Here is a 12,872-nt window from a genome sequence, read left to right on the forward strand (position 1 = left end):
TTCGAAGATATAGGCAATTGATCAATGACATAGGAACATGAATCCGTGAGCGTAGATGTACAAAACCTCGCTTAAACGAAAAAAATTTGATGATATTAAGCTTTTTCATTATTTCATCATGAAAGAAAAGATAGTGGGTTTTGAAATTATACTATTACAACGCCTACCCTCTTCAATTCGTTAATTTTGTTGATGATAGTATTGTCAAAGAAACAGGGCGGAAGGACACAACTGCGATTCCGGTATAAGTGATGTGACATACATTTATTCAGTGAAATCTTGGCTCCCGAAATATTGCCGTAATTCAACAAAATATCCAGGATATCTGTAAAAACTCCATGAACATAATTAATATCATTAGTCTTTGTGAAGATAAAAACATCCTCCGCGCATGAATGCAATGGTTCACTTTGTTGTAATCAGATATTATTCGGTTAACCACGTCAAAGGCGATTGTGAATAGAATTACGGACAGGGAATGCCATTACTTAATAATTAAGTGTAGGATAATACGCGATTGATTTTGAAACAAAAATTTTCTCTTCAATAAGAAACTTTAAGTTTTTCGTATTGCTTGAAAGTTGGTACTATTCAAGAGTCATGGGTCTATCAACAGTGTTACCATATATGTACCAGGCCGCAGAGTTATTAAGTGACGTGTTATTTGCATATTCTAGTTTCATATGAAGGTGGTGGGTATAAAAAGTGCGGTCTCAGCCGCATATAAGTTTTTGCTTATTTTTTGTTAGGTCATCACCAATTGTCAATAATTAAATTTATTCATTAATGCGAAATGAATTGAGTTGCGGAACATCGAGGATTCTTCTTAAGAAGACTAAGCTTTTCATAATAGCACAGAAGAGGATTGTAATAGTTGTGTTCCCCATGAAAATTCACGCTTAAAGTGTTTAATTTACTAGGAAGTCCAAAAATGTTGAGTTTAACAGTAAAGATCGCGCTGGTTAAATCCAGACATCGATTTATATGTATATAAATGTAAGGAATGAAATTTTGTTAGGTAATAACATGACAGCCGATTTGTTGCGAACTGCGAAAAAAATTGAAGTTTTATTTGGAAACCCCGACAACACTCATTTTTTTTTTTTGCTTTATTACTTTGAATAGAGATTAGAACGTATATCTACATTTCATAGGTTTCTATTCATCGTGAGTTTAAAATTCGCAACGCTTTCGATATATTGTATGCCTAAACACGCTATACATTTATAGGCTTCCTATATACTGTATGTTCCAATTACTCTTACATAGAAGGTTTTGTTTAGAAGGCTACTATTTTTGCACTTTTTGTAAATAGTAAAAGGTGGCAAGCTAATTGATCGTTTTTGTTTCCTCGTAATTTTCATTGATTTTCATAAAAACATTTTAAGTCAATAGTTTGTTTTTTATTATTGCGTAAATATAGAACATATATGAACAAACAACAACAACGAGAATTTTCTAAGTTTTGTTCGCGTCTATTTGTTGTCATTGTTTTTATTTTCCCTTTTATTTTCTCTATATAATTATATGAAACAAATGCCGTGCCCAAGTAGATATAAACACAAAATTGTATTTATTCGTTACGTAAGTCCCAATAATATATAAACACATGACGTATTTTGTTATAGATATGGCGAAGTTCGTGCATATGATGCAAGAGAATAGAAAAAATGAATTTTTAAAATGAAACTAAATTTCAAAAATGAGAAAAAAAAAAGTTCTTTAACCAATGTAAACGTTTATGTAATCATTTTAGGTTTTCTAAGTAAAAAATCATTTATAACAACAATTGATAAAGAAACAACTCTAAAGTATATATATTGAAAAGCGCACACAATACGTAAAAACCAGAGCATATATGTTTGGCGCTTTATCAGTTATACATGAGATAATAAGCTTATTAGAGATTTTTAAGTGATTAAAAGTAAAAAGCTTTATATATAATATTAGAAAATACGGTCGTTTGGAGAATTTTATAATAGGTTAATGAAAAACCAAAAAGAAGAACAAAAAGAAAACGCTGTTCAATTTATCATCAAAGTCATACGACTTCGTGTTATGTGGATTTTAAACATATCAGCCAGAAAGTTTTCTGAACACTTAATATTCAAACCTTGAATATATAAATTAAATACATTATAATATTCATAAGCGCAACGACTTTTCTCAAAATAAACAAGTAAAAAAATTACTTTCGGTTTTGACTGAATTTCTTATACTCATCAGCGTTATGCTATTTTTGTACAACAATTTTGTGGAAACTTATACGATGCATCTGTTGCAGTTTGTGCACAACGAGCAAGCGACTTACCGCTTACATTTTTATTATATTCATCATCGCAAAATGAGGGGAATATTCATTTTGTCAAAACGTTTACCACGCCCAGAACATCAAAGATCCCCGAAACTCGATATATTCTTGATCAGCATTAAATTCTGAATCCATTTAAGCATGTCCATTTTTTCGTCTGTGTAGTATCTATTGTAAACATTCTTTTAAATGTAAAAATGAAGCTACCGACTTCAAATTTGGCAAAAATATTGGAAGTTCTTACGCGCAAATAGAACAAAAAATTGAGTTTTGCTCATTACTCAAAAACTATACCAAATAAGCGTACAAAAATTCGATCACATATTTTATGGGCGATGCTGTGGTGCCTGTACAAAAGTGAAAAAATTCACCATGCCTGCCCAATGTTGTAGTTTATCAAAAGTTTAATTTTGTTTTTATTACCATTAAAACGCGCATAAACAGTTTCAAAACTCCATAAGCTATATAAATTTTCTGCCAGTTTCATATTTGGAATGCGCCTAAGCATTTCCTTCCCTTCGTCTGTCTATCTGCCTGTCTGCCCAACTGTGTAGTACCTGTAGTAAACATTCTCCCATTAGCGAAAATGAAGATATCGTCTACAAGTTTGTAAAAAAGATTTTAAAGTGACTTAAATTTTTCAAGGACGCGCCTATAGCGCGTGAAATAAAAACAAATAAAAAAAATCAGCCGCGCCACTACATATTATGGAGCATAACAATTTAGTTCTTCCACTTGTTTTGTATTTTTTAGGATAACGGTGAAGGATATAAAGTGGACGGATTCGGTCACGACCGAATATAATTTTCTTATTTCTTTAATTGTCAAATTTGTAAGCTGAGGTTTAGCCTCTTATATATTAGCTTTTTCAAAAATATCTAAAAAATATATTTATTTTGATATTGATTGTCTATTGGATGACTTCATCTATCAATATTTTTCCTTTTATAAAAAGTGCAAATCGTATGAAGGATTTAAAATTTTTCTCATGTCCTAATTGCGAATATCTTGGCTGGCGCTTTGTAAATAATATCGTTTCTGCCTGATGTAACAAATTAATGAATGGCACAAATAGAATTGATTATCCTGCATGCCCTGGATCTCCAGTTAAGGCTTCAAAAATGTATCGGACTGATTTAATTGACTGAAATATGAAAACAAAAGAAATATCCCACTGAGTCAAAAGAGAAAAAGAGCTGTGTATCAATAATGATTCTATATTGATTTTTTCGTGAAAAAATTGAACTATGGGATCCATACTAGAAACAAGACTTTAACTAGGGACAGGAAAGTGACCTTCAAAGGTGTTTCCGAATTCTATACGTGTAAATGTCATACAGAACTTTTGCCTTCAATCGATGATTATCTAGAGGCTTATAGCCAATGTTAACAGGAATTTTAAATCACCTCCGTCTTTTACTAAAGTGTGTCTATAATTGCAAGCGAAGTCCAAAATTGTGCTGGCATTGCACTTTACTCATTTTATTTTTATACCCGTTAATTAATATAGAAAGTTTTATTTTCTTTCAGATTCATATGGAAATGTAAAAATATTTTCCAACGAAAATGGGCGAAATTACCGCCATGTAAACATCACATCATTGCCAGACCCATTCATTTGTTTCTCTAAACTGAATTAGATCCAATTAGAAGTTAACAGAAAACTTGCGAAGCACTTCTATAGAAAATTTATGTAATTAAATCATTTGATCTTTCTGACTAGAACAGTTAAGCTTTATATTGCTCTTATATTTTGTTCTTCGTTTCTTGCTTCTTTTTTTAGGAAATAAGTATGAATAAAATGTTGTTTTTAACCTTAAATTTTAATAAACGAAAACGAAGTAGAATGAACTTATTTGCTAAAAAATAACAAATTGCAACGTAAACCGTCTTTTGAGTTTTTACGATCTTATTTAATTTCTTTTGAGATTAAGTTCATATCGCTGAATTATGATTTTTAGAATAATATAGGTTTTATTTCCAAGTGACTATTACCTAAATTCATCGCCACATTTTGAATTCGTTAATACGTTTTCTCGTTAAATTTCTGCCAATTGTTGTTAATCTTTTCGCCGGTGGCCAGCTACATAACGTTGCTACCACGCCATGGATGTGTTCTTGATTTTCCCCTTTCTTTAGAATTTGCTTTCTTAGAAAATCGACTAATTTTTATGAAAACTTAAATCATCAAATGTGGCATTTCCATGACAATATGTTTAAAAGTCATACGAGAAAATTGAAAGATATTGAAAATTGAAAAGAAAACAAATCGAAAGGTTTGATACCGATTAATTTTTTGTGGTTGCTTATTATATCATATATCATTTTCGGTGTAGGGTATACTGCGATTGTTGGGATATATGCAACACATAGGAGAACTTGAAATAGACCCATCTTTTATTATATCGATGGATTCCGAAAATGATTCTGTTTCTCGGTCTGTCTGTCATGTATTTTTGTGTTGAACCTACAGCTCACAATTTTTGAGGTATTTTCATGAAATTTGGTAAATCGACATAATTTGTTCGAAGGACGAACCGAATTAAAAAATGGCTCAGGTTGGAGCATCTTCGACCATTAGTTACTTTCCACCTCTTTGTCTAATGTGGTCATCCATATATTTTACTGATAATACGCTAAAAATCATGCATTGTTTTTGTGCAAAGGCGTACTTGTCATATTGGAGCACGATCAACCTATAGTTTTTGTCTGCTTATATTTGGTTTATTGAATGTATAGTTTGAAGCTATATGCATTGTGTTTTATCAGGAATAAATAAATGATAGCTTAAACATACAATGCTATGTATTCGCAAACAGTGTGTTCTTTAACTATTACTTAAAATTTTTGGCAACCTAATCCACCCAGCGGCATAATATGCTAGTTATTATGTACGTTATACGATATGCTTTATTCTTATTTTATTTTTTAAACTTGATCTGCCCAAAACGGTCAAGACAAAATTTGATACCTTTAAAAAATGTTTAGATAGGTATGATCTTTTCAGCAAAAAGACAATTTCGTTATGCCGCGAGTATTCCGTTATTCATGCGAAAGGACACATAAGGTGAAGGAATCACCGGAGCGTCTCTCTTTGTAAATTACAAAAATTTTTCAAACTACTACGCTCCATTTGGGAAACATAGCAAAGAATTTATTAATTTTTATTTTCGAGTCCCGTTGTACCTATTGGTTTGAAAAAAATCCCAAGCGGATTTTGTTGATTTTGAATATGACATTGTTTACAGAAATGTAAAAAATTTGAATTTTCTGTTTGTTTACAAGAACCAAAAAATAATGTGCAATGACATGAGCTTAATGTTGAGGCTGAGCACAGTGCACACAAATGTACCACGCATCATACATGCATTGAATCAATTGAATCAATTCTATATAGAATTGCATTTGTACTGCGAATTATGTATAGAGTACGACAAAAACGTCACTAATGCAAGTTGTAGCTGTTGACCGCATGACATCGCTACAATAATGCAAGATGCATGCGCCATGCACTCTGTTCTAAGCGCGTTAGTATTTATTGTGAACAATATTCAATCGTTCATTCCAAAACGTTTCACATATTTTTTTTTTCAAGTGACCGCGCTTGAACTTGAGTTCACATTTTCGGTAATTTTAACCGGTTCCATTCTACCAAAATACATAAATTTATATACCTACATATACCTTAAAAATACAGAAGTCATAGTTAAATAATTAATTAAATTAATATCTTGCAACGTGAGGAAAAAACGCCAAAAGACGCGGGTATCTCTATTCGCTAAACAAACGACAAGTTAGAAAACACATTTGTAAGCTATTCTTACGTTTAAGCGGTAAATATTTTGCTTGTCAAACAGTAAACTTGATGGAATTATTTTCACCAAACCAAGAGTAACATCAATTACGAGGCTGCAACTAGGAAATTTCACATCAATTGTTGGTACTGTGTATAAATTTTATGGATATTTGTTTGATAACACCCCGTCCCCTACCCCTCCCCCTCCCCTTCCGATTTTAAAAGTTACAGAACATTTTCACACCATATGGTAATACATGACATGTTTGTCATTCAGATAGAAATACGCAGTACGATCCTATACAGAATTCACTCTCCTGTTAGGAGTAAAATTCCGATCCAAGTTAGCTAGCACTCAACATCCCCCTAGTGCTCTGAAGGTTCGCAGCCACGCTAACGAGCACAGCAAACAGTTACAAAACATCATAAAAAAACGTAACAAAAAATCAATCTAAAATTAGTTGCAAATAAGACTTCAAGGTAAATATGCTAAAAGCCGGTTAGCCAAAATTAACAAGATACTGCTGGACTCGGCCGACAATTAAAAAAACGCTTTATATGTGCTTGCTTAAGGCAATCAATGTACAAAGTTCGCAAATACTTCATGCGGGCTGCAATGACACAGTTTTTTTTGCAATTAGAAGTTTCCATATACATATGTACATATCTTTTATCAGCATTCCAAGGCTTCTTTTGTTTTTGGTAGTAAGTGCAATATTGTTATTATATCTGATCAGCTCCACATTTACTTTTCTGGTTCATCTTATATAATGAAATAGAATAATATTTTAGGATGGCGTTAGCCAGAAGCCATATTTATTTGGCTGCTTAATTTCTATGACGTATAAAATGATTAATGATTTCGTTTTTTCAATGTTTTTAGTAATTATTTTAAACCAGATAAGCGAAAATTGACCAAATTGATGACGATTAACTTGATTTTGATGCCTAAGTAATTCAAAATTATAGGTAAACTCTCAGTAGAAGATAGAAGAAGCTCTTCTCTTCTCGATGCGAGAGCGGGCAACCTTTGCTTCCAGTCATATGAATTTCTGTAGCACCCAAACAAAGTTCCTTTAGAATATCTTGAAATATCCTATCCTTCTTGTCATTCCACGCTGACAAAACCTATTTCGCTGTTAACGTGACTTATTGGTCTTGCTTTAAATACATAATAAAATGGACGATAAGAAATCTTATTCATAAAATAATGGTCTGCCTATTCTCTGTGTCTTACGATAAAGCAGTCAGCAACTCAGCTAATAATTGCAAAAATAAACGGTTGTATTATAAAGAGTTTATTCAACTTCAGAAAGTTCTTGCTCTGAAAAGGCTTTAAATAGAAACGTTTTAAAATTAGATGTAACACCTCAAATACAGAAGGCAATAACAACTGTCAAAAAAGGAAAAACAACCATGTGTGTTCACTGAGAAGAACGAGCAAATGATAAATAACATTCAAAAATATGCAAATATAATTTGTCTAAATGCATCTGAGAGCAGATAATTATATAAAATGTTAATGCCCTCTACGACGAATTTGGTTTCAGGAACACGTGTAAGTAAACAATGTCGAATGCTTTATTAGAACCATTCTGCTTAGCTGACTTGCTTTCATAGCAAATTCTCTATACATTTACTATTCTGGGTAGTAGTGCAGAGAATTCTTGTGAAATACATTTCTACTACGAGAGGCCCTTGTACCGGACCATATCTCAAATATATACACCGATAAAATAGAAGAGTCTCGAACATACAATCTACGTAAAAACCGCAAACAAAGATGGGTAAAAATAAAGAAAACAGACTAAGTTACTTAAAAAGGGTCTCCCAAAGTAACACCCAAACAGCTTTAGAAAATTATAAAATATGCACAAGCATCGATTAAAAATTAAATATAATTAAAAGTACAGATTTAAGAAGTACCTTTCTAACATTCTTACGTAATTATTTACATTTTCAATACAGTTAAAATTATTAATAATAAATAATATGAAATCTATCACAGCACACATGAACTTTTGCACTGCAGAGATAGTTGGGAATTCTACTCAAATATTGATAGAATCCACTACCAGGAATCTCATAACCGTTATTACTGACAAACTTACTTTGAATTGTCTTTTATTGAGATTTTGAATATCTTTCTACTGCAATATTGCTACTATAGCAAACTTCTACTATACAAAACTAGGCCCTCACTTACGTCTGATTCCTAATTGGTCTATTTTCAAAATTTTCGCAGTGGAGGCAAGTGAGACAAACGCCCGACTTTGACGCATAAGTGTATTTGATATACGTGCGCAGTTTAACTTTGAAAACGGGCTTAGCCTGCCGATAATCAAGTTTCGTCGATACCTTAGTAAAATTAAAACTTAAAAAATTATTTAACATTTTAAATCAATATTACCAACAACTTTAAAAAGATTTCAAATATTGATACAAAATTTGTCGATTATTAAATAATCCGAAAATATTTACCCTAATAATAAACTTAGCTTTATTAAATCAAAAGAAGTAAAATGTAGAATTCTATGTTAAATTTTGTGATCGAATACCAAAAATCCAAGTCTAATTTCCATAAAAAGCATGCTTTCCACATGAGTCCTGATGTATTGTATCGTGTTCAAATAATAGACGACGTGATGTAAATTTTCTGCGATTAATTTATATGTCAAATATCTATTATGGACCAATTTACATCATAAAATATTCAAAATAAGACTGTTTTACATTTCACAGTGCGGGGTACAAAAAATCGACCTGGTGTAATATCATTTTTATGTCAAATTGCAATAACGGAAAAATTTTTATCGTTAACTATTAAAAATTTTTGGCATATAAGAACTTCCTAAGGTTTTCAAAAATTGACATCTCATCCACATTATTCACATCAACTTAATATGTGGAACTGCTGCTATTTATATTTTTATTGAGAAATTTTGAAAATTCAATTTTTTTTCGTACAATATTTTCAAAATAGGGCGTTACATTGGAAATGCTCGCAAAAGTGTCCCGACCACATCCGTGTTCAATAGAGTTCGTACTTAGCCTAGAATGTCAATATTCCATATTTGGTCCAAGCGCCTCAAAAATTGTGGCCTGTAGATCTGAACAAAGAAATTCATGAACAGAGAGACACAAAAAATTAAATCGATCCAAAAAATGATTCTAACGATTGTAACAAAAAATGGATATTTGTTAAGTGTCTCTAAGTATTATATAAATCCACAGAAAATTAATGTATTTTGTACAACAAGTAATTTGGGTGTAAATATCATTTTATATAAGCACGTGTTAAGGGGATAAAACGTACACAGAAATTTTGATTCGATAGGGACTTAATATTTTTCGAATTATTTACTCAATTTATATATTGAGCTCGTTTTAATGTATGCAACAAAAACACTCTACCTTACCTAATAAACAAGCGTGCAATTACTGTTTTTATATATTTGTTAGAGACTCGCTTTAAGCTGAATTTAAGTCTTAAACCTCTTTTTGAGGTTTTTAAGATTTACGTTGAAAACATTGAAAAAAGTTACATTCCTCTACCTCTAATATATTAAAATTATAAAAATAAAAAAGTATCTCAATAACAGTGGAAGTGTATGACCTTTTATATGCCCAATGGGAAAATTTGTAAAAAGCAGTGTTGTAATTGGATATCTCTCATATATATGCGTATCATGGACTTGTTTGCCTGCTGATCTAGCGTCAGTTTTCAATGGGTTAATGTTTGTTGGAAATTTTGTATGGATATCTTTTTGGAATTGCAAGTCACCGTTTGCCGTCTATTGTGTGTTGGATATCCTGGACAGCGTAAGCTTCTTAGTCAATTTTGTCTCTGCGTGCGTCCGTCAAGAGACCGCTTGCTGTAACAAAATTTGCGATAAAAAGGGAAAGCAATTTGAAAATGAGTGTGGCTCACTTGTAAGCAAACTCACTCACGGTTTGGTTAATATATTTACAGCAGATATTAATTTAAAATTCTTTATCATTTACAGAACCGTCATAGTTGAAAAAACTGTTTATAAATCTTTATGTATTGGCTTTTCTTTTATCTAAAAGTATAATAAATGTGAGAATTTTTTGACATAAATATTTAACAATTTTGCTAAAGCATATATAATAGTTCTTCTTGCTGTACTTAAGAAGTCATTACATTGCAAGGATACTGAAATTTATCTTTTCCAGACGAAAGTATTTGTTTATGAGAGAACTCGGTTAATTCACAATTAATTCTAAAAATTAAAAATCGTAATTGCAAGAAAAATTATTCAATTTTATGAAATATTCGTTTTTAAAATGTTTATGTCTGATTATGTAATTTACTCGCATAGGCCACCAAAATGTGTGAAAGAAAAATTAAAAACATTCTGACGCAAGCCTTCAAGTCACGCGATAAGAAAAGTAAACTATTTGGAGAACGGAGGCAATTTTAGAAAAGTAGAAGAGAAAAGATAAATGTTCGCCAGATAACATTTTTAATTTATTAGAAGAAATCTGTTAAGAACAATCCCTTGCTATAAAATAAGCGAGTTCGTAAAAGTTTTAGCTTATAATTAGAAAGAGAAAATATTTTTAATAAACTTAAGAATTTTGTTACGATAACACTTGATAGATAATCGCTTTAAGAAAAAACGTTAGAAAAAATTATTTGGTACATCTTATGAAGTAGAACGACTTATAGAAGGTTAACCTTTAATTTCAAGATATTTAACCATGATAAGGGCTATTTATTTGATTAAAATAAAATGAAGTAAAACATTGGTAAGAAACTTCGTGCATCACTAAGAAAACAACAACCACCATCGACAACTAATTGTATTTTCTGTGTTTGTCTCACTTTCTTCGAATATCTCTTTGCAGCACTGGATTTACTAAAATTAAACTTTTCTTTATTTTATAATTATGTCTTACCTGAACTTCGGGCATTTTACGTGTAGTAGAAATACGATAAATCGACATGTTGTAATATTGCAGACTTTTTTATTTACTTATATTTTAAATTCTATTAGAATAGAAGAAAAAAAGAGAAGAAAAATTCAGTTACAACAAATCTTACACTATGCGCCTTTCTTTTTGCTTAGACATTAGATATTAACAATTTTAATGATTATTAATTATTACCAGTGTTTGGTTTTTGTTTTGGTTTTTTTCGATTTAAAATTTATTATAATAAGGACTGAAGAAGATAAATATTTTTTTAGGGTTTTACAGACAAGTGTTAAATGTTAAATGTTGTGTGTAGTAAAAATAAGAGGAGTTTTGTTAAATATAATACACACACGCGCACACTCTCAAAAAAATACACGAACGAGAAGCAAGTGCAAATCCTTATCGTTCAAAGAGAAAAAAGCAACTGAAAAAATCTAGAAAATGTTTAGATTTATAAGCAATTGTTAAAAAGTGGAGAAAGAAAATGCGCCAAGAACCCTGTGTGCAGTAATAACAAAACAACCGAACAAAATGTAGGCGCAATACTAAACAAAAAATCTGTTCTAAAGAGTTCGAAATTAAACAGCTACTAAGTACAGTGAATCCTTCATTCACACGATGAGAACGTGCATACGCAATTTCCTATCCTTTCTTTTATATGTCCTAAATTAATTGGCTATAATTAAGAGTACAATAATTGTGTAATATTCTCATAATTAAATTAATTATTAATGATGTTTTTGCCGCGTTTTATATAGTATTCGCAGTAGAAATGCAATTCATTTCATTCAGAATTGCTGCAATTCTGTACAGCTGCGTAAATGATGCCAAGTTTTCGCTTTACAGATAAAAGAAATCGTAAATAAAAAACATATGTTTGTTTGAATGTTTTACGAAAATGAAGCTAAGTTACAAGTGCTGATACTGTATGCATTCTACATTGTTTTTGTCGAATTCTTTATCTAAATTTCATATAGAATACGACTAAATCACTGCGATTACAGTGTTTAAAAAAGTTATATACACTAACTCACAAACGAACATATGAATATATAAGATTTGCAAAAAATTTTCTAGTATTATAGGCGTGGTTAATCATGCGATTAAATCGAAGCGACTATGGCCACAGTTATTTGATTACGCCCGTTTTGAAAATCGAGCTGCGAAATGCTACGTGTACCTGCTCCACGTTTGAGCTTTCTATTTTAATTTTTATCACAATAAACGTTTCAATAAGAAGCAATAAGGGCTGATTCTTTCTCTGATTACAATTATGTATAATTAATGAAATCTCTGAAGGATATTTGTAGACGCATATTATAAACAGATGGAGGGCTTAATATTCCTTTACTCCTAGAGAAATGTGTGTCTGAATTTATATTCTTAAATAATGCAAAAAACTGATCACGGGATCACGGAACGTTATTTATTTCAGACAAATTATTAAGGTGGAAAAAATTTTTCAACCATCTGCTAATAAACTGACAAATAAATCCCAAGTAAGCAGAATGAGAAGCTGCTTTACCATACAATTTGATAAGAAAAAGTGAACACACCAATATAAATTTAAACGAAAACATATGGATTGAGAACCAAAAATAGGGAAACCAACATAAATGTGAAGAACGATTGTATGAAGGACAATAACAAAAAAATTAATGTGAAAGAAAATAATCTTTCTAATTACTTAAGGAAATAAAAACCTTAAAAAAAAAAAAAGAGTTTAAAAGAAGGAACATGGACGTAGACTTCACAAGTAAATAAATTACTTCCACAATTTGAAATAAACCGTCTTCATTTCTTTTCTGCATTTATTTTGTGGTT

The 12,872-nt window shown here is 31.0% G+C and overlaps 1 protein-coding gene across 1 annotated transcript in view; it reads right to left on the bottom strand.

The window, feature by feature from the left end:
- The window catches only part of LOC119641719 (probable citrate synthase, mitochondrial), a 19,577-nt gene extending 8,295 nt beyond the window's left edge, over positions 1–11,282 (bottom strand). The window contains exons 1-2 of the mRNA XM_038040573.1: positions 11,241–11,282; positions 11,031–11,121 (exon numbers count right to left, since the gene is read on the bottom strand). Of these exons, the coding sequence (XP_037896501.1) occupies positions 11,031–11,078 (48 nt within the window). The 5' untranslated portion in view covers positions 11,079–11,121; positions 11,241–11,282. The remainder of the gene's footprint in view (positions 1–11,030; positions 11,122–11,240) is intronic.
- Between the last annotated feature and the right edge of the window lie 1,590 nt (positions 11,283–12,872).

The sequence above is a fragment of the Glossina fuscipes genome, unplaced genomic scaffold (assembly GCF_014805625.2).
Source record: "Glossina fuscipes isolate IAEA_lab_2018 unplaced genomic scaffold, Yale_Gfus_2 0, whole genome shotgun sequence".
NCBI lineage: Eukaryota > Metazoa > Arthropoda > Insecta > Diptera > Glossinidae > Glossina > Glossina fuscipes.